The sequence below is a fragment of the Macaca mulatta genome, chromosome 10 (assembly GCF_049350105.2).
Source record: "Macaca mulatta isolate MMU2019108-1 chromosome 10, T2T-MMU8v2.0, whole genome shotgun sequence".
Classification (NCBI taxonomy): domain Eukaryota; kingdom Metazoa; phylum Chordata; class Mammalia; order Primates; family Cercopithecidae; genus Macaca; species Macaca mulatta.
The window spans coordinates 19,435,512-19,457,629 of NC_133415.1; the positions used below are offsets into that span (position 1 = coordinate 19,435,512).

Sequence of the window (22,118 nt, forward strand, 5' to 3'; positions counted from 1 at the left end):
ACTGACCTATTCAGAGACTCTCCTGGACACCCAAAAGGGTCTGTCAAGTGGTCTTTCTGACAGCTACAGGCCTAAAAACAGTCTTAGGAATATAGCAAGGTTTCAAGGTAAAGTTCTCTCAAGTGCAAAGACAGCATGAGCTTTACAACTCAAGTTTGAATGATTTATTGACCTCTTACTATCTGGGTGATTAGAACATCTACAAGCCTCTGTCTTCTCTCATGGCAGGGTTGGTGCAGGAGTCAAATGAAATTATGAACCAGTTGTGACTGACACAGCTGATTCTTATCAGTGTCCCTTCCCTCCTTTCTCCTTCCAAGAGGATAATTACTTCACCAGCAAAGACAATTAGCAAGAGCTACAATGGATACTGTTATCGACAGAATTGTGTCCTCTCCGCAAAATTCATATGTTAAAGCCTGTATTCATATGTTAAAGTTGGTATTCATAAATACCAACCCCCAAGGTGATGGTATTTGGAGATAGGGTCTTTAGGGAGATAATAAGGTTAAATGAGCACATAAGGGTGGAGCCCCAATCTGATAGGATTGGTGTCCTTATAAGAAGAGACACCAGAAATCTCTGTCTGTCTCTCCCCCTATACATGCACAGTAAAGAGGCCATGTATGAGGACACAGCAAAAAGGCAGCCATCTACAAGCCAGGAAGAGAGGCCTCACCTGAAGCCAACCCTGAAGGCACCTCGATTTTTGACTTCTACCTTCTAGAACTATGAGAAAATTAATTTCTGTTGTTTAAGCCACCCAGTCTGTGGTATTTTGTTATGGCAGCCTGAGCCAACTAAGACAGACACCATTGTTTTATGGCCTGTACTCCCCTGCCAGGTTTTTACGCTGCTCCTCCTGTTGCTGGAGCTCACCAACAATGCGTTCATCATGCCAATTTCCCAAACACTTTCTCTGTCCACTCCTCACCCACGCTCATGCCCATTTGAGAATTGGCACCACTCCCATGCAGGGAGTGACCCAGTGCCATGAATCACCATTCTCTGTAATTCTCTAGAATTTCCCCCCGCGTTCCTATGAATTCAGGATTTCAGACTTTATCTAAAATTTCCCCAACTTGACCTCACCTCTCATTAACTTCTTTCCCAACCCTCCTCACCTTCTGATGGGACTCGAAAGGCCATTACAAGTATGTGGATACTTTTGCTGCTTGTTGTGCAAGATGAACTGAGTCTGACCAAACCCAGAAGGTCTGAGAGCATGGGAATTGGGAAAACAACATAATGTCACATCACAAAATGCAGAAAGGCTATTTATTCTTTTGACTTTAGGGAATTTGTAGTCACATTTTACTACCTAGATGTCCTATCCTGGAAGGCTGGTGGGAGGGGAGATGTATGGAGAAATTAAACAATCATTGAATCTTTCAGAGTGGAATGGGTCTGTGGATGCCACAGCTTAAGTCCCCTCTGCAACACCTCCCAAGTGATGGTCAGTTCTTAATGCATACCTCTAGTGACAGAGAACTCGCTACCTTACAATGCAGCTGAATCTGTGGTGGAACAACTCTAGTTGTTAAAAAGTCATTCTTGGCCGGGCACGGTGGCTCACGCCTGTAATCCCAGCACTTTGGGAGGCCAAGGCAGGCGGATCACGAGGTCAGGAGATCGAGACCATCCTGGCTAACTCGGTGAAACCCCGTCTCTACTAAAAACTGCAAAAAATTAGCCGGGTGTGGTGGTGGGCACCTGTAGTCCCAGCTACTCGGGAGGCTGAGGCAGGAGAATGGCATGAACCCGGGAGGCGGAGCTTGCAGTGAGCTGAGATCGCGCCACTGCACTCCAGCCTGAGAAACAGAGCGAGACTCCTTCTCAAAAAAAAAAAAAAAAAAGTCATTCTTTATTTGAGCTGAAGTCTACCTATCAGTCCTACTTCCACCCTTTAGAGTATAACAGAACAAGTCAAATTTCTCTTCCACAAGTTAGCCCTTCCAATATCTGAGGACAGGGATGGTTTCCCTGCTTAAATTTTCCCCAGACTTCTCATGTGTCTGTTCCTCTTCTTATGTGTCTGTTCCTCATTGACAATGGACTTGATTCTCATCACCCTTGTTGTTCTCTGCTCCCTGAGTCCCATCTCTGTCCCCAAAGTGGACCTCAGACCTGAATAGACTATTCCAAACATAAGCCATTCAGAATGAAGCAAACTGCCCCTCTTGACTTCCGGTAAGGTTTTAACATTCCAAACATGAGCCATCTAGAATGAAGCAAGCTGCCCCTCTTGACTTCCCGTAAGATTTTAACATCATCCACCTTCAAATCCCCGTTGAAACCTGTCACTCAGCCATGAGTTCTTGGCAGTACGGAGGACCTGGGCCAGTCCCTCTAATTGCTATCACTATTAAAGAATTTGCCTCTCTGTTATTTGGAACATTCAGCAAGAACAGATTTCCTCCCGATGCAATTTAGATTACTGAAAAGACCAATTTGGTTTGCCTTAACAAAACAGTGGCTGTATCACTTAAATTCTTTTAAAGGCTGAGGTGGGAGGATCACTTGAGCCCAGGAATTCAAGGTTGCAGTGAGTATGATCATGCTGCTGCAGCAATCTGGGGGACAGAGCAAGACCATGTCCCCCACCAAAAAATAAACAAAATGCTAAGATCTGGAGGGCAAAAAATGAAAGAGGTTCTCTCCAAAATCACTTGCTTAACTGCCAGAGTTTTAAAGCTCTGTTACCCGCCAGGCGCGGTGGCTCACACCTGTAATCCCAGCACTTTGGGAGATGAGCCAGACAGATCACCTGAGGTCAGGGGTTCGAGACCAGGTATGGTCAACATGGTGAAACCCCATCTCTACTAAAAATACAAAAAAATTAGCCAGATGTGGTGGGGGGCGCCTGTAATCCCAGCTACTCGGGAGGCTGAGGCAGGAGAATCACTTGAGCCTGGGAGGCAGAGGTTGTAGTGAGCCGAGATCGTGCCATTGGACTCCAGCCTGGGCAACAAGAGCAAAGTTCCATCTCTTAAAAAAAAAAAAAAAATATATATATATATATATGTGTGTGTGTGTGTGTGTGTGTGTGTGTCTGTATATACATCTACGTGTGTGTGTGTGTGTGTGTATACACACCTATGTATGTATACACAGGTATACATGGCACCTGTGCTACCCAGTGGGCGGCATTTTCACTTCAACCACATGCCAATATATAGAACATGGAGTGAAAGAAACTTTGACCGATCTCACCAGGGAGACCTCAGAACTGGAGGGCTTGGTAGAATCAAGACTTCCAGGATACCATCAGGCTGCAGTAAAGTTATGAAAGCAAAGATATTTCCACTGGAAATCCACTGAAGCCACTCAAAAGCTTGGTGGGAAATCCTTCCACAAACAATTTATCTCCTCAAGAGATGGGATTGTGAGAGTTCTCAGAGGTGATCTCAACCACCAGAGACAACAAAGGTTATTGACCAGAGCACTTTTCTACCTCTCAGCTGTGGCATGAAATTCAGAAGAGGTATTACAGGCACTCCAGGCTCTCTGCAATAAAGTCAGTCCCACCTTCTCCAATCTCAGCAGCCCTGTCATGCCCTGCCATGTCACCTCCACTCTGGCAAAACCACACTGGCTCTATTTCCAAGATATGCTCTGTGCTTTCCTGCCTCCTGCTTTCGTTTATGAGATTTTTCTTTTTCCTGGAATGCCCTCTTCATCAAGCTCTGTCTATAAAAATGCTTCCCTCGTCTTCAAAATGAAGCCCCGTCCCACCTCTCCACTAACACCATCCAGAGCCGATCTCCATCCTCCCATCTCTTACCTCACATGTTGTCTGCTCCCCTCTCCTGGTGTGTGTCACGTCCCCACTTTGATAACTGCTTCCACACAGGTCTATTGCCCCAAATACCTTCTAGCCTTCAAAGAGCCCACTTTTGAGACAGAGTCTTGTTCTATCGCCCAGGTAGGAGCGCAGTGGTGTGATCTCAGCTCACTGTGACCTCTGCCTCTCAGCTGTGGCATGAAATTCAGAAGACGAATTTCAGGTACTCCTGGCTCTCTGCAATCCAGTCCTGCTTCCACTTAACAGAGGACATTCTTTGTGCATGGCAAGGACTCAGTAAAGTTCTGCTGAGTGAGTAAGTGATATCAAATCCTTGAACGTTCCACTTGGGGAAACAACAAAAACCATAGCAACCAAATGTCTTGAGAGTTGCATTTGTTCCCACTGGGGCATGGAGTAAGGATGCTTCTCAGGGACATGCCAAGGACCACTCTCTCTGGAAGAAGAGGCAATAAACCTAGCCTGCCAGGCCTACCCAGGGTCCATAAGAACAGCAGGGTATACTGGAGACTATGAAGTGGCTCTGTGAAATGTCAGTCGGGCAACCCATAAGCTCAGTGTTCATAAGAACAAGACCATAAGGGGAACTGACCTTATAGGTTAGTCCATCAAATAGGCTTTTTTTAATGTTAAATACTTGGTGTTGGCAAGTAAATAGGCTCTCCCACATATTTCTGGTAGAGATGTAAATTGATACCATTTTTCTGGAAAGTTGTTGGTTGGTACACATTACAATCATTTAAAAGTTTGTCTCCTTCCACTTATACAACCCTATTTTTAGGACTCGGTTTTAAGCAAATTATCACAGATGCAGACAAAGATTTAGATATAAGGATTTCATCAGTATGTTCATTGCTACGTCATTTACAACAGAGGAATGTTGGAAACCACGTAAGGGCCCAACAATAGAAAAACAATTAGAGGCCGGGCGCGGTGGCTCAAGCCTGTAATCCCAGCACTTTGGGAGGCCGAGACGGGCGGATCACGAGGTCAGGAGATCGAGACCATCCTGGCTAACATGGTGAAACCCCGTCTCTAATAAAAAATACAAAAAAAAACTAGCCGGGCGAAGTGGCGGGTGCCTGTAGTCCCAGCTACTCGGGAGGCTGAGGCAGGAGAATGGCGTGAACCCGGGAGGCGGAGCTTGCAGTGAGCCGAGATCTGGCCATTGCACTCCAGCCTGGGTGACACAGCAAGACTCCGTCTCAAAAAAAAAAAAAAAAAAAAAAAAAACAATTAGATAAATTCAAGTTCATATTTATGATGGAATTTAAAAAAATTTTTTGTAGAGATGGGATCTCACTATATTGACTAGGCTGGTCTCGAACTCCTGACCTCAAGCTATCCTCCCAGCTTGGCTTCCCAAAGTGCTAGGATTATAGGCATGAGCCACTGCACCCAGCCATATGACGGAATATTGTGCAGCCATTAAAATTATAGCTTTGAAGAATTTATTATGACATGAGGAGATACAAACCTATATGCCATATGAGTCCCAAAATGTTTAAATATATGCATAAGGGTGTGGGGGGGTGTGTGTGTGTGTACCTGTGTATACATAAATATATCCAAATTTAACAATGATTATCTTGGGAAGACAAAACAATGTGAGTGCATTTTTTAAATATTTCTCCAATTTTTTCACAAGGGGTTTGTATAATTTTATAATCAGAACAAAATCCTTTAAAATCTGTAAGAATAAGGGACAACAATTCCAGAGCTGTCTCAGATTCACTAGCAGAGCCTGAGGACTGAAAGCAAAGTAGGCATGTAAGTTATGTGTTTTTGTTGAGGGGGGATGTAGAAAAAGACATGAAAATGTCACCGAGTGCTAACTACAGTTATGTTTTGTGTGCATGGAAATAGAAAACTGACATCTTAATCCAGCTCATGTGATGTTAGAGCTGGAATTACCTTGGAAATGATTACAGCTGACCTTGCTATTTTCCAATGAAAATAAAATTGTAGCCCAGAGGAAGAAAGTGATTAACATTTACACATTAATTTTATCTTTACTTCCACACCCTAAGGACAGTAAGGCAGCATGGGCACACTCAGGATCACAAATCCAGGCATCAAGAATTGTCCTGGGGGCTGGGTGCAGTAGCTTACGCCTGTAATGCCAGCACCTTGGGAGGCTGTGGCAAGATCACTTGAATCCAGGAGTTTGAGACCTGCATAGGCAACATAGTGAGACCCCATCTCTACAAAAAAATAACAAATAACTGGGTGCAGTGGCACTGTCTACAGTCCCAGCTACTCAGGAGGCTGAGCTAGGAGGATCCTTTGAGCCCAGGAGGTCTAGGCTTTGATGAGCTGTGATCACACCACTGCACTCCAGCTTGGGCAACAGAATGAAATCGTATCTCAAAAAAAAACAATGAAAAGAATTGCCCAGGGCAATGGACAACTGGCTTCACAATCAGAGGCAGCCAGGGGATTTTTAAAAAGGATCCTGTATCAATAATCATACTTGAAAGTACAGTTAAGTGGCATGGACATCCTTTTCCTCCCCTCCTTCAAAGCACATTGAGAACTTTCCAACCTGGTTCTAATCTTGGTTCTGCCATAGCAAACTATGTGACCTTGAGGCAGTCACTTTACTGCTTTTAGTCTCAGTCTCCTCCACTATAAACCAAGGATAAGAATCTTTTTTGGCCTACCCTAAAGGGTGTTACTGAACTTTAATGATGTGACAAAATTTAAGAAAGTTTTGCTCCACAAAGACATGCTATTCTGAAGAAATATCAATGCTTTTACACAGCCCATGTTTTCACAGATTACCCTGAATTTCCTGAAAGAAACAGAGTCATCATTTTCTCCTTGAGGAAACAAGGTCATCGTAGCCCAAATGGAAAATGCACTCAGCTAATTTCAGGAAACCTTTTTCTTTGTTAATGAACCATCTAAGACCCAGAATGTCCAGAATTCTGGAGATGGCTTTCTGCTCCCTGCTTTTGTCCTTCTCTTTAAGGGATATCGGGAGATCCCAGGGCCTCTTCTCCATCCCTTCTCTAGGCTGTGTTAGACTCCTGCATTGGGATATCCTCCAATCATGGTCCTTAAACTTTAACATAACCAGAATACAAGATATACAGTTAAATCTGCCTATCTTGAATATGCAGGTTCACAGATAATACATTCATTATTTATACATTTGTAGTGTAAGTATGTCCCGAATATTGCATGGGACATACTTATGCAAAAAAAAAAAGACAAAAAAAGACAGAAAGGTATGTATTGTTTGCCTGAAATTCAGATTTAACTGGGCATCCTGTATTTTTATTTGCTAAATCTGGCAACCCTAATTAGAATCACCTGGAGGACTTATTAAAACACAGACTGGTTAGGCATGGTGGCTCACACCTGTAGTCCCAGCACTTTGGGAAGCCAAAGGGGGAAGATTGCTTGAGCTCGGGAGTTCGAGACCAGGCTGCACAACATAGCGAGCTCTCACCTCTACTACAAATCAAAAATTAGCCAGGCGTGGTGGCATGCACCTGTAGTCCCAGGTACTCAGGAAGCTAAGGTGGGAGGATCGCTTGAGTCCAGGAGATCAAGGCTATAGTGAGCTATGATCACATCACTGCACTCCCACAGAGCAAGACCGTGTCTCAAACAAACAACAACAACAAAAAACCACACAGATTACTAGGCCCCATTTCCTAGCATTTGTGATTCATTAGGTCTGGTTTGAGGCTAGAAATTTTGCATTTCTAACAAGAGTGCAGGTCCTGCTGATGCTGCTGGTCTGGGTACCACAGTTTGAGAGCCCCATCCTGGGAGAATAAGAAGGGGAGGGGAGAATGCTAACTTTCACAGCACCGCCTTTGGGCCAAGGGTTGGGCCATGTATTTCATTTGCTTTTTCTTTTTTAATGCCCACTACAATTCTGTGAGGTTGGTATTATTCTGATCTTCATTTACAGATGAGAATAAGGATCAGAAGATTGAAGTGACTTGCCCAAGGTCTTATAGCCAAAGGTGACTGAAGTCCTAGGGGCACAGGGAGAGGCTGTGGCACACACTGACTTTCTGGTTTTTCCCGGGATATTCCCTTCTGAATGTCCCTGAAGGAGCACAGTGGGGTGAGACCCTCTTACCCATCCCACCGTAAACTCAGGAGTGGCACGTGCTCATCTGTATCATGTTTTCATATTCCTTCTTCACCTTCTCAGGAATTTGTCTTTAATCATGATTAGTGTCTCCCTTAGTAAGCTCTCTTTTCACAGAGGGAGTTTGAAAAGATTTAATCTTGGATCCTTGCCATCTCAAGGATCACACTTCCTGGATTGGGACAGAAAATCAGATGGAGCTCCTATATTCAGAATATTTTATTTCTGAGACTCTAGTAAATATTTAGACACAGGCTTTGCTCCAGAGTCATCACAGTCTCTATTTACTCGGCCAACTCCTGTTCCCATGGACAATGGTCCTCTTTCACTCATTACCTTCATGAAATGCTCTCCTTGCCCAAAGAACCAAAGGGGCAGGAACTCAAGAAACCACTGACATTTTCCCACCAGTTTTTGACACAAAAGACAGGTGAGGTCTTCCGCTGGCATTTAGAGGTTCAGGAGGCTGAAGACCAATCCATCCTCTCATCGAGATGAGCCCGTCTTTGAAATCATCAGCAATTCAGGGTCACTCATTCAAAGCACCTGATCTAAATACACCATCTTGGCCAGGTGCAGTGGCTCACACCTGTAATCCCAGCACTTTGGGAGGCCAAGGTGGGCAGATCACATGAGGCCAGGAGTTCAAGACCAGCCTGGCCAACATGATGAAACCCTGTCTCTACTAAAAATACAAAAAAATTAGCCAGGCATGGTAGCACAACCCTGTAATCCTAGCTACTAGGGAGGCTGAGGCAGGAGAATCTCTTGAATCTGGAAGGTGGAGGTTGCAGTGAGCCAAGATTATACCACTGCACTCCAGATTGGGCGACAGAGTGAGACCCTGTCTCACATAAATAAATATGTATACCATCTCTACCCCACACTGGCCCCCTTTCAGTTTTTCAAATATCCCAAGCTTCTTCCTACATCAGGGCCTTTGGCCATTCTGTTCCTTCCGCTTGGGTTGCTCATCCCAGAATCTTCACACGGCTGGCTCCTTCTGATCATTCAAGGCTCAACCTGAATGCTCAGTCCTCAGAAAGGCCCTCTCTGAGCCTGTGTTGAATAAGGAAGACCCTTCTCCCTCCCACTGAACCTCACCCTTGACTCAAATATATTTTCTCTGGACACTTAACTATTATTAATTTTACATGTATTTTGTAAGAATGTGAGGGACACATACACACATGCACACAGATATATACCAGCACCTACACAGCGTCTGGCACATAGTAGGTATCAACATGCAGTTGTGGAATGAAAGAATAATACTACATAAATAGATGAATGATTCAATTCACAGCTTAAGGAGGAGAAGCTGGAGATGAGAAACAATTACTGTTTTATTTTTGGTTTTAGATGGAATCTTGCTCTGTTGCCCAAGTTGGAGTGCAGTGGTGCGATCTAAGCTCATTGCAACCTCCATCTCCCGGGTTCAAGCGATTCTCCTGCCTCAGCCTCCCAAGTAGCTGGGATTACAGGCACCTACCACCACGCCCAGCTAATTTTTGTAATTTTAGTAGAGACGGGGTTTCACCATGTTGGCCAGGCTGGTCTCGAACCCCCAATCTCAGGCGATCTGCCTGCCTCGGCCTGCCAAAGTGCTGGGATTACTGGCGTGAGCCACTGCACCCAGCCGAGAAACAATTATAATGACCATAATCATGATAGCCATCCCTCGGACAGCATTAAACTATATAGTGTCCTAAGAGATTTACATGTATTAACTAATTTAATCCCAGATATATTTCTAATATGAATAATCCAACGAATTCTTTTTAACTGATAGTTTCACCACCTTTCTGCCTCTTCTGATTTCTACCAACCAGAAATATGGATTATAAAAATGTATTTTTTTCTCTGTCTACAGAAGCACTAATCTGTTAGAAAATGCTGGGAAGGCAGCCAGTGAGAAAGGAGAAGCCAGGTGCTTAGGTACCAACTAGATGGCAGGGACTTGGTTACACATCAATCAATTGATGCCTAGAAACACCAAGAACACATGGAGTGCTGAGTGGCTGTATATTAATCAGAGAAACTACTCAGAGGAGAGACTAAGCCATGAAGAATGGGAGGGAAGTGGTTCCATCAAAGAAAAAAAAGAAAGAAGGATGAAGGGGAGAGGAAGAGGAAAAGAGAAGAGAGAGGGAAAAGAGAAGGAAGAAAGGGAAGGAGGGAAAGAATGAGAAGGAGGAGGAGAATAAAAAGGAAGAGAAGGTGGAGGAATAGGAAAAGGAGAATGAGTAATAGGAAGAGAAGAAAAGGGAGGAAAAAGAAGGAGGAAGAAGAGAGAGCAAAGCAGACACTGCTGTGATAACCCAAAAGCTCCCACCCAAAATACAATGGGGAACTGCCAAGTTTTGCAAAACCTCGACTCAAACTGAGAAAACAAATGGCCTGAGAGTGAGGAAAGATAGCCACACCGAACTTTACCAAGGAGTCCAATGTGGGCTGAAATTGGGAACTCTGATTAGGGCTTGCTTTTCCAGTTTTACTTCCATGAGCCTAAACAACAACAGTTTTTCTCTGTGCATAAAAACAGAAATTTGGAGCACTGCTGGAGGCAGGCTTTGACTTAGACCCAGCACCCTCCTAACTGCCTGAATTCTTACCACTGTATGCACTGTGTGGCCCCTGCATCAGAGCCAGAATATAGACTCAGGTCTCAGGTGACACCACCAATGGAGACCAGCATGAGGGTCTGGGGACATGTCCCTCTCCTCCCTCTTTTCTCTTTAATTCAGCCCATATTTGTCAAGTGCCTTCTTGCAGTGCAAGGCGTTGGTGTTGTGAGGCCTAAAAAAAAAATTAAGAAAAGTGTAGGCCTGGCTTTCATCACAGGGCACTGGGATAAATAAGAGCACATGCAGGTAAAAACGAGTAGAGCAGGGAGAGAGGGCCAAATGGACCTGGGCCAGAGGAGGCAGGAATTGCTTCCCCCAGGCTTATGAAGAGTCAAGTACTTATCTTTCCTTCTCACTTCTTCGTGGGGTGCATCCCTGCCTCTCCCATGTCCAGCTGCCTGGTTCCCTCTCTTCCTCTCCAATCCGTGAGTTCCCACCCATGTATTGGGACTACCAGGTTTTTCTAAGACACCCTTTGGCCCCTCTGGTGACATCATAAGTGACTGGACTTTGATCTGATCATTAGGTTTTAGAAACATAAAGATAAAATCAGATATATTTTATCCAAGAGGACTTGAAAAGTTTGAGAACCTGTCCTCTTTCTTCAGGGAAAATTTTCATCAGCGTCTCTGGTCAGCCCTAAATGAAATAATTTCTTGGTTTTCAGACCAATCTTTAGGCCACACCAATTGCCTCAAAAATTTCCATCTCAAAAGACAAGGAGAAAGAGACCTGAATAACCAGAAGATCAGAGGGAGTCTTAGCTCTGTCATTAGCTTGTGTAAACGTGGGCAACCCACGGGGTTAATCATCATCTTCACTGTACTTACCTCACTAGATCATTGAGGATTCAATCAGATAAGTGATATGACAGTCCTTCAACAGGTTTCAGTTGCAAAGAAGAACAAGAGCTAAACCTGAGAGTTTCATGTGTGCCAGGCTCTGTTCTGAGACTGTGTGTGTGTGTCCTCAAAACAACAAATCTGGCCCTCCACCTATTTTTGCAAATAAAGTCAGCCACATCCATTCATTCATCCATTTTCCTTGGATGCTTTTGTGTTACAGCAGTAGAGTGGAGTAGTTGTGACAGAGATGAAATAGCAGCAAAGCCAAAAATATTTACTATCTGGCCCTTTACAGAAAAAGTTTGTCAACTATTTTGTTGTTGTTGGGTCTGGGATTTTTGTTGTTGTTGGTTTTGATTTGTTGTTGTTGTTGTTGTTGCTGCTGTTGTTTGAAACAGGGTCTCACTCTGTCCCCCAGGCTGGAAGGCAGTAACGTAATCATGGCTCACTGCAGCCTTGACCTTCCCAGATCAAGTGATCCTCCCACCTCAGCCTTCCAATTAGCTAGGACTACAGGTGCACACCACCACGCCCAGCTAGTTTTTAATTTTTCTGTAGAGATGGGATCTTGCTATGTTGCCCAGGCTGGTCTTGAACTCCTGGGCTCAAGTAGTTCTATCACTTCTGCCTCCCAAAATACCTGGATTGCAGGTGTGAGTCACCGTGCCTAGCTGAAACTCAGAATTTTAGTCCTGGAAGAGCCTTTGAGATTCCTTCTCTGACCATCTCCACATTATAGAGGAGACTTTCAGAGACTCAGAGATTAATGAATTGCCCAATGTCACAAAGCTGGAACAAGCTAAATCCTGTGTGCATTTCCCATTCCCTGCTCTTTGAAATACTTCTTCCTGAATCTAAGGGAGCTGCTCTCATGGAACTGGCTCTGCCAGTAGTCCTGGTAGGTGTGATCAAACTCTCTTCCAAAACAAGAGTCTCTCACTGGGCTATGTACCTGGGGCCCCACTTCTCTGTGTAATTTCTGCTGCCAATGTCCAAAGAGTGGGGAATTCCCCTTCAAAGCGCAGCCCGTGAGCTGCACAGCTTTCCGCCCTCGCATCTCCACACAGACAGCTGTGAGTGAAGGGCGCCAAACCCTGGTGCCACAGAAAAAGGGAATCCTGGGCCACCAACCAGCCCAGTTACATAAGGTACAGTTTCATGGTTTCGTGTTACTCAGATGAGTTGCCTTGGCTTGCCTCAAGCATGACTCAGGCTTCCGGGGACCTCCCCGCCTGGATCCCTACGTAAGCTGACTCCTCTTGTAATTTCAATCCTGGAGTCCTTGCTCCTTCCCTCTGATTGTCCCTCGCTTCTATCCTCAAGCCAACACACAAAACAGTTTTTCTGTCTGGGCTTCATTCAGTTTTCAGGAACAGAGTCTGTTTCCAGAGTTTCTGTATCTTCATCTGAAAGGAAAGGTCATAACCATTCCTTTCAAAGCCCCCTAAGCCCCAGAAATGCCCAAAACCAGCCTCTCCTCTGTCCAATATGTTTTCAGACTTTATGAGCTCCGACTTTCTCCTACTTTTCTTGTGGGTGACAACCCAAATCCTCCCTGTCTCAGGTATATCAACACAGGTCAATACAAGTCGTTCCTTCCTAAAATCCCGCAGGATTCTCTTGCAGAAGCTTCTCTGCTGCCCACTCTTCCTATGGCACAAAGCGACTGGCAAAGGGCAAGAGAGATGTCAGCAGTGGAGAGTCTCTGACCCCTGTGAAACGTACCTTGGGCCAGCACATTTGAGAACTGATATTCTGGTTATGGATTTATGGACCAATGATAGGCTTTGAACCAACTTTGTATTTTATTTCAAATGGAAATCTAGAAGCAACTTTCGATGTGGTTTCAAATCTTTTTAACTTTGGAGGGAAAGTGCTTAGATTCTTTCATGCTGTGTTTTCCTTTGATTTCTTCTTCCAGGTATGCATTGCTATGTTGTTATTAAATCATTTTAAATTTTAGAATGGAAATCACCACGCTTATTGGTCTTTTAAATTATCAGTTTTTAAACTTTGCAAGTCAGCAGAACCTTGTTTTCAAAGAAAATCTTAGTAGATTCCTCTTGTATAAAATAAATAACAGTTGGGTTGATGGGGTTAGAGAAAGGAGAACAGCCCTAGAAGCACTTCTGCAGAGCCCCAGAGTTGTAGGGAAAATAGTTTAAAAATAATTACTTTAGGCCGGGCGCGGTGGCTCAAGCCTGTAATCCCAGCACTTTGGGAGGCCGAGATGGGTGGATCACGAGGTCAGGAGATCGAGAGACGATCCCGGCTAACACGGTGAAACCCCGTCTCTACTCAAAAATACAAAAAAATAGCCGGGCGAGGTGGCGGGCGCCTGTAGTCCCAGCTACTCGGGAGGCTGAGGCAGGAGAATGGCGTAAACCCGGGAGGCGGAGCTTGCAGTGAGCTGAGATCCGGCCACTGCACTCCAGCCTGGGTGACAGAGCAAGACTCCGTCTCAAAAAAAAAAAGAAAAAAAATAATTACTTTAGAATATAATCTTTCTTTCTCTCTCTCTCTCTCTTTCTTTCTTTCTTTATTTTTGAGACGGAGTCTCGCTCTGTTGCCCAGGCTGGAGTGCAGTGGCACGATCTCGGCTCACTGCAATCTCCGCTCATTGCAATCTCCTCCTCCCGGGTTCACGCCATGCTCCTGCCTCAGCCTCCCGAGTAGCTGGGACTACAGACGCCCTCCACCTCACCCGGCTAATTTTTTGTATTTTTAGTAGAGACGGGGTTTCACCGTGTTAGCCAGGATGGTCTCAATCTCCTGACCTTGTGAGCCGCCTGCCTCAGCCTCCCAAAGTACTGGGATTACAGGCATGAGCCGCCGCACCTGGCCAACCATACTTTATTTAATCTAAGGCATGAACTATTGTAAGACATACCAAGCAGCACAAAGAAAGAAAAACACTGCCACTGAATGCCACTGATTGACCCGATTTCAGAGATGATAAAAGGTGGTCAATGTGTAGCTAGAATTGATTATTTACAGTAGTATAAATATACATATAAATCATGTGAATTCACACAGTCAACTTGAAAGTTAAATTTAAGAGAATCAGCAGCAGTAGCTTCAGGTAAACGCCAGCTTCCATTCACTGAGCACTACTAAGTACTGTGCACCAGACAGATGGCGACTGGAGAGGTTGCCTCGGCACTCCTATCCTTCCTTCCATTTCTTAACGTTCCCATTTATTGATCATTCAGTAGGCAGTGTTGAGTGCTATACATGCATTGTCTCATGTGATTCTAATACATGGAGAGGTTTAGAATCTATTAACGTAATCTTGTGAAACCTTAGATGGAAACTATGGTTGGAGGAAATAGAGTCAAATGTCAGCCTCATCAAGGAAGCAGTGATTTCTGCACAAAAGAAGAAAAATGACGCCATGTTTCTCTGTTGGTTAGAAAAATCTGATACTGAGACATGCATGCATAAGGAAAACACCTACAGGAAACTTTATGTAAACCACTAAACCCTATCTGCTTTGGGTGGGACCAGTCCCTCTCCTCAACAAACCCTCAACCCAGATCCAGACTGGGGCACTATCAGAAAGAAAAAAATCATCTCTAGTTAAGATGTGATGTGTTCTCAGGCCCAGCCCAAAATGCATATCTCCTAAGAGTGGTTCTGCTTCATGCCTCCCTGTCTCATTGTTCTTCTCCAAGACACAGAAATTGGAAGCTGAAATCTTACCCCCAGTATATCAACCTTAAAAGTTTTCATCTTGATTATAGTCAATGGATGGAAAAATAGCCTGTCTGAAAATGGAATAGTTTGTCTTAAAAGTAGTGAGTTTCCTATCAGGTAGGGTAGGGAGGAGAAAGTGGAGTTAGGTGCAGACTGAGGCTGGATGAGCATTTAGGAGGCCTGCTATAGGGGGCACAGAAGCATTCGATGGGGTGGGAGGTGCATTGTTTTCAAAATAAATAAACTCCAAGGTCCTTTTCAGCTCTCTAATTCAGTAAATCTCAAGTCCACTGAGATTTCATGCCAACCTTAGATCTGAAATCCACAGATTGGCACTGTCGAATAAAATGTTCTATAATGATAGAAAGGTTCTAGATCTGCACTCTAGGTAGCTACTTATCCACCTGTGGCTTTTGAGCACTTGAAATATGGCTATGTGACTGAGGAAGGAAATTTTTAGTTTTATCTAATTTTAATTTTAGTTTAAACAGCCAGTGTGGCTGGTGCCTACCATATTGGACAGCACAGCTCTAGAGAGACTACTCAGTCTTGTCTTGAACTTTGGGATAAGGGATACTTCTTTAACACCAGCTTTTGGGAAACCACAAAAGTCCAAAGCATTGAGAAGACAGAAAGCTCTGACTCAAAACTGAAAGGAGGCATCCAAATATATGTGCCTCTACCAAGCAAGGTGTCAGGAGAGACCACCATGAGGGGCCAACCACAGAAGTCAGCATCTGTCCAATATTCTTGGCCACCTTAAGAATAAAATAGAAATGGTTTCATGGTTTCTCTTTTATGTGGAACCTTAAAAACCAAAACAATTCAGAAGTTCAAGACAAGCCTGGCCAACATGGTAAAACCCTGTGACTACTAAAAATACAAAAAGTAGCCAGGCATGGTGGTGGGCACCTGTAATTTCAGCTACTCAGAAGGTTGAGGCAAGAGAATCACCTGAACCCAGGAGGCAGAGGTTGCAGTGAGCCAAGATCATGCCATTACACTCCAACCTGGGTGACAAGAGCAAAACTCCGTCTCAAGAAACAAAACAAAACAATAGAAACAGAGTAGAATGGTGCCCACCAGGAGCTGTGGCAGGAGCTGTGGCAGGAGCTGTGGCAGAAGAGGGTGGAGGGGGATGGGAAGATGCTGGCTAAAGAGTACAAAGTTTCAGGTAGGTTGATTTAAGTTCTGGAGATCTATTCTACAGTCCCATGACCATAGTTAATATAATATGTCATAAACTCGAAAATTGCTAAGAAATTAGATCTTAAGGCTGGGTTTGGTGGCTTATGCCTGTAATCCCAACACTTTGGGAGCCAAGGCAGGAGGATTGCTTGAGCCCAGGAGTTTGAGATCAGCCTAGGCAACATAGCAAGACTCCATCTCAATTCTTTTTAAAAAACAAAAAACAAAAAAGAGAAAGAAATTAGATCTTGCCGGGCACAGTGGCTCAAGCCTGTAATCCCAGCACTTTGGGAGGCCAAGATGGGCGGATCACGAGATCAGGAGATCGAGACCATCCTGGCTAACACGGTGAAACCCCATCTCTACTAAAAATGCAAAAAATTAGCCAGGCGTGGTGGCAGGTGCCTGTAGTCCCAGCTACTCGGGAGGCTGAGGCAGGAGAATGGCATAAACCCGGGAGGCGGAGCTTGCAGTGAGCTGAGATCCGGCCACTGCACTCCAGCCTGGGCAACAGAGCGAGACTCCATCTCAAAAAAAAAAAAAAAAGAAATTAGATCTTAAATGTTCTCACTATAAAAAATAAGTGCAGTATGTGAGGTGATAGAGACATTAATTAGTTTAATTTAATCATTGTACTTTGTATATACATCAAAACATTCCATCGTACACTGTAAATACATACAAATTTTAGTTGTCAAAAAATTAAAATTTTTTAACAATAGAAATGACTTCAAGGATAACCCAAGCAACTGGGAAGATGCCAGTTATTTAAAAATTCATCCCCAAATAGCTGATCAAAGGCCAACTGCAGGATGTGGCATGATTTCCTGGTACAGTTCTCTCTGGCTGTACTTACCCTGACAGGGGCATTCTTTACCTTCTTGCTTCCTTCAGCCAGCTCACAGTCGTCACTCCCTTCTCATTGTATGTACTTTTCATCATCTTATGCTTTCACCAGCCAGTCTTATTTGTATCTTAAGCCCAAGAAATTGCACGGTTTGGCCAATGTGTTCAACCAGTCACTTAAATGAGAACTCCTAATCAAAATGGTCATGGGGCTGAATTGATAAACTGGCCAGAGCCCTAAGATATGATGGAAGGAACTTCCTGGTTTCTCTTCCACCCATGCACATGTCCTTTGATTGTGACAGTTCCACCCATGTACAAAACACAAAATCCAGCAAGAGAGAGGAATCCTCATCCAGTGGAAAACTGTAATTGGAAACAGCAGGGGGCACCTCCTTCATCCATTAAATGAGTATCTAGGGGCTCCATGTATCAGGCATTTCGTTAGGCTCTGAAGTAGGACAGATAAAACCTCTTTTCCATGGGACTTAAAGTAGGAACATGGTAGCAAAAGAACCACTATTTATTGAGCTCCCCCACAAACATAAGAGGTCTCCACTTTTCATAACATTCCTGGAAGGTAAATGTTATCATCCCCCTTTTATAGAAATGGAAACTCAAGAATTGCCCAAGATCACCTCGGTCTGTGTGCTCTTTCCTCTGACCACCCACCTTGTGCAGTCTCTCCCTTTATTTATTCCTTGGAGGACTCTAAGGGTGATTTATTTAAAGGCTATTCCCTTACGACAAGAGATTAAGGGTGCCCAGGAGACCCGATGAGCATGAGACTCACTGTCAAGAATCTTTTTGGGATCTTTGTATCCTAGAATCACCACCACCCAAAGCCAAGAAGAAAATGAGTTCCTAAAGGAACTCATCAGTTAAGCAGTTATGCAAATAGTATTTCAGAGAAAACTTACCGGCCACCACACCATACTTCGGCCTGCCAGGAAGAAGCCTCCAACAGTTCCACGATTGGTGGAAAACATAGCCTGAGGAGGAAAGGGTCAAAAATGTAATAGAAAACTAGAAGAGTGGCCTTGCCAGCCAAAAGAATATACCTCCCCATATGTGCACCTTCTTCTACCCACTCCACTTTGTGAAACACTTTCATATTCCTTCTTCCCCTGCAGCCTCAAAAGACTAAGATGAAGGAGCCAGGAACCTACGTTTGATAGACAAGGAAACTGAGGCTCAGAGGACATATACAGCTTACTCTAGGGCTAGTGCAAAATTAGCTTCCAGCAAGTCACTCCACCTGGATCTGCTTGCTTGTCTGTTAAACGGCAGGAATGGAGCTTTTTATGCCTTTCTTACAAGCATATTGAGGTGCCTAATGAATGCTGTATTTATTTTAGCCTCCTGAGTAGCTGGGATTACAGCCACATGGTGGCATATGCCTATAATCCCAGCTACTCAGGAGGCTGAGGTGGGGGAATCATTTGAGCCCAGGAATTCAAGACCAGCCTAGGAAACATAGCAACACGCATCTCAAAAAAAAAGAAAAAGAAATATCATACTTTTTTAAAGTACCATATGGGATATGAATGATATCTTTGTTACCAGAAAAGTGAAAAAATGCTCTTAAGAATGCAAGGCATTTGTACTAAATATTAAATAAAAGACCAGACAAATTCAAGTCTTTCCTCTCTGAGGGTGTAGGTAGCAGGTTGCTGGAATCATCATCATATATGTAGAATGATTATATATATTTTAGACAGAGTCTCACTCAGTCACCTAGGCTAGAGTGCAGTGGCATGATCTCAGATCACTGCAACCTCTGCCTCCTGGGTTCAAGCAATTCTCGTGCCTCGGCCTCCTGAGTAGCTGGGACTACAGGCATGTGCTATCACACCCGGCTAATTTTTGTATTTTTAGTAGAGATGGGTTTCACCATATTGGTCAGGCTGATCTCAAACTCCTGACCTCAAGTGATCTGCCCGCCTTGGCCTCCCAAAGTGCTGGGATTACAGGAGTAAGCCACCACACACAGCCAATATATTATGACTATAGTGTTAGTATAGAGGAAGGAGAGGACTCTGTCAGACCAGGGAGCCAGGAAAGGCTTACAGAGCTAGCAGCATTTCAGCAAATCTTGATTGAAGAAAGAATGGAATTTTATTAGAGAAGAGGGAGGAATGTGGTAAGATTCCAGAACAGCAGATCTAGAGGTGGAACCTCACCCAGCATGGAGAAGGAGAGAATGGCGAACAGTGTTATCTGGTGAGCTTTGCTGAGGCATTTGAATGGAGAAAGTGGTGAGAAGTGGGGCAGAACACACAGTCAAATGCCAGGCTAAAACGTGCAGACTTTATTGCATAGGCAGTAGGGAGCCACTGAGGGTTCATGAGGAGAAAAATGACATGCGTCTTCAATATACGATGACTAGCACCTCCCACAGATCCCTTGGAATGTTGCCTCCAAGCCTTCAGATTATTTCTGGTCCAGCTCAGGCCCAGGGCCAGTCCTCCAGCAGAAAATAGGGTCAGTGCCTCTGTTCCTGGCCCCTGGCCATCTTCCCTCTTCTTCTATGTTATTGGCTCCTCTTAGCGGACACTTGCTAACCTCCCTGAAAATGTTAGTAGCTGATAGTGACTTAACTGTGTCAGAGGTGGTGCCTTCTTTTTTTTTTTTTAGATGGAGTCTCATTCTGTTGCCCAGGCTGGAGTGCAGTGGTGCAGCCTCGGCTCACTGCAACCTCCACCTCCCGGGTTCAAGCAATTCTCATGCCTCAGCCTCCTGAGTAGCTGGGAGTACAGGCACACACCACCACGCCTGCTAATTTTTGTACAGACAGGGTTTTGCCATGTTGTCCAGACTGATCTTGAACTCCCGATCTCAGGTGATCTGCCCGCCTCGGCCTCCAAAAGTACTGGGATTACAGGCATGAGCCACTACGCCCGGCCGATGTCTGCATTTTCATAGGTGACCACTAAGCTAAAAAGCATCACTATTCCGAAGGCATTAACCCCTGATGGTGACATCTCAGGCACTTAGACACTTGTAATTTAGTCATCAAACATGCCTGAGACAGATAACATGTTGCTAGGTGCTCAGACTCAACAATGTATTATTGAACTTAGTCCTTTAGGAAGCAGGGCCATTATTGTGTCCCATCAGTCAACACAGATTTGCTGAGCTCCCCCATGTGCTGGGCAGTACCCAGGAGAGCATGGCTTGGGTCTTTCTGGACTCCTGGCAGGGTCCTTCCTCCCATAGGAGATACTGTGAAGTCCTCTGTAGCAGTTTTTTTGGGAATAGCAAGAGATCTAAGAATCAGAAAAGGTAGCTAAGGGCCAAAACAGAAACAAATCCCAAGGACCCGAGCTATAGCAACTGACCAAGGAAAAGCCATTCTGAAGGCCACTGTGAAGTTGAAGAAGATTGATATCCCCAGTTGGTCTCAGAAATGAAGACCTTAGAGGAAGAATGTGAGGGCAGAGACTAGAGTGGGGAGCTGAAATAATTCAGGAAAGATGATGGGGATGGACAAAAGGTGAAGAGAGGTGTGTGTGCACCAAGGCTTTTCTTCTTCGGAATTTTCATCCCCTCATCCATGCAAGCCCAGACACTACCTATTCATTCTTCAAGGCCCCTCAAAATCCACTTCCCCATGAAACCCTACCTGACACTCCCCCATGGAAACCTCCTCCTTCCCTACAGCCTCCTCCCTTCTCCAAGTGAAAGTGTCTGAACACCCAGATGACTTCACTTATGCCTTGTTCACAGCCACTACAATTTTTTTTTACTTTGTGTTACCATATTACAAATTTTTAATTTCCCATAATGCTTTGGGCATAATGCTTTGTGCACAGAAAATCACTGTTCTGTGAGCATGAGATGCTCAAAGGATAACTTTAAAAGTTCCAGACACCACTTTGTAAACCACAGTGTTACATTCACCTGTCCACTCTACAACTAGAAGAGAATGAACTCACAACTCCAAGCTGCTGCGGTAAAAGAAGGACAATTACTGACCCACAATGTTTTGGTTTGGGGTTTACTTGGGTTCTATTTCCACGGAATACAAAGAGCACTGAGCAGAAAGGAAGAACTTTAGGCCTCTTTCCAGAAGAGGAACAACTTAAGAAGCTGAGGATGTTGGGCCTGGAGAAGAGAAGCCTCAAATGCAGCCTATTGTCTTCTGAAATGTAAAGTGGAACAGACATGATGCTTGGTGTGGCCCACATAGGACACAACCAGACAAAATGACAGAAGTTCCAAGACATCAGGTCTGAGCCCAGAGCCAAAAGGAATATCCTCTCTGTCAGAGCTGTCCAGAGATGGAATAAAGCCACTTAGGAGAGTTTCCACTGGAAGTGTTCAAGTGAAGGCTGTTGACAACTAGTCTAAAGTTGATTTTGTCAAATGATCTAAAGAACAGCATCAACTTAAAAAAAAAAGCAAAGGAATTCAGCACCACCAGGACACTGTCACAACAATGCAATGACAGTAAGGACCATGGAGAGAGTATTCCCAGAAAGGCAAGTGTCTTGGGGAGTGGGAAAGGTAGAATAGTGGAAAGAGCATTGGCTTTGGCATCATAAGACCTTGATTCTTGTCCCAGCTCTGGGACTGATTCATCTGAATGACTTCTGGTCACCCTCTCGGATCCTTATCTGTAAAACAGAAAGGTTGGGCTCCTTCAAGGGCCATTCCAATTCAGTCATTCAATGATGCTATCAGTTCAAATGACTGCATAAGACAGGGGTCAGTAATATTTTTTTCTTTAAAGAAAAAGGGCCTGATGGTAAATACTGAGGCTTTGTGGAATATACAGGGTCTCTGCTGCAAATTCTTCATATTTTGTTTTGTTATTTCTTTTTCACAACCCTTCAGAAGTGTAAAAACCATTCTTGGCTTATGGACCATACAAAAACAGGCTGTGAGACAGATGTGGCCCATGGGCCATAGTTTAACAACCCCTGGCTTGAGGGAATTTCAGGATAGCTTGATGAACTCTTCCAGGAAGAATAAGGTCAGAGATCCAGCTTAAA

The 22,118-nt window shown here is 44.3% G+C and overlaps 1 protein-coding gene across 3 annotated transcripts in view; it reads right to left on the reverse strand.

The window, feature by feature from the left end:
* Positions 1-22,118, reverse strand: part of SLC5A1 (solute carrier family 5 member 1) — a 71,785-nt gene that overhangs the window by 46,965 nt on the left and 2,702 nt on the right. For 2 of the 3 annotated variants that reach the window (XM_077949883.1, XM_028827769.2), the window contains exon 2: positions 18,042-18,113. In XM_077949883.1, the coding sequence (XP_077806009.1) occupies positions 18,042-18,113 (72 nt within the window). Of the gene's footprint in view, positions 1-3,784; positions 3,992-18,041; positions 18,114-22,118 lie in introns of those variants that run through there. The other variant, XM_077949884.1, reaches the window with a different exon arrangement.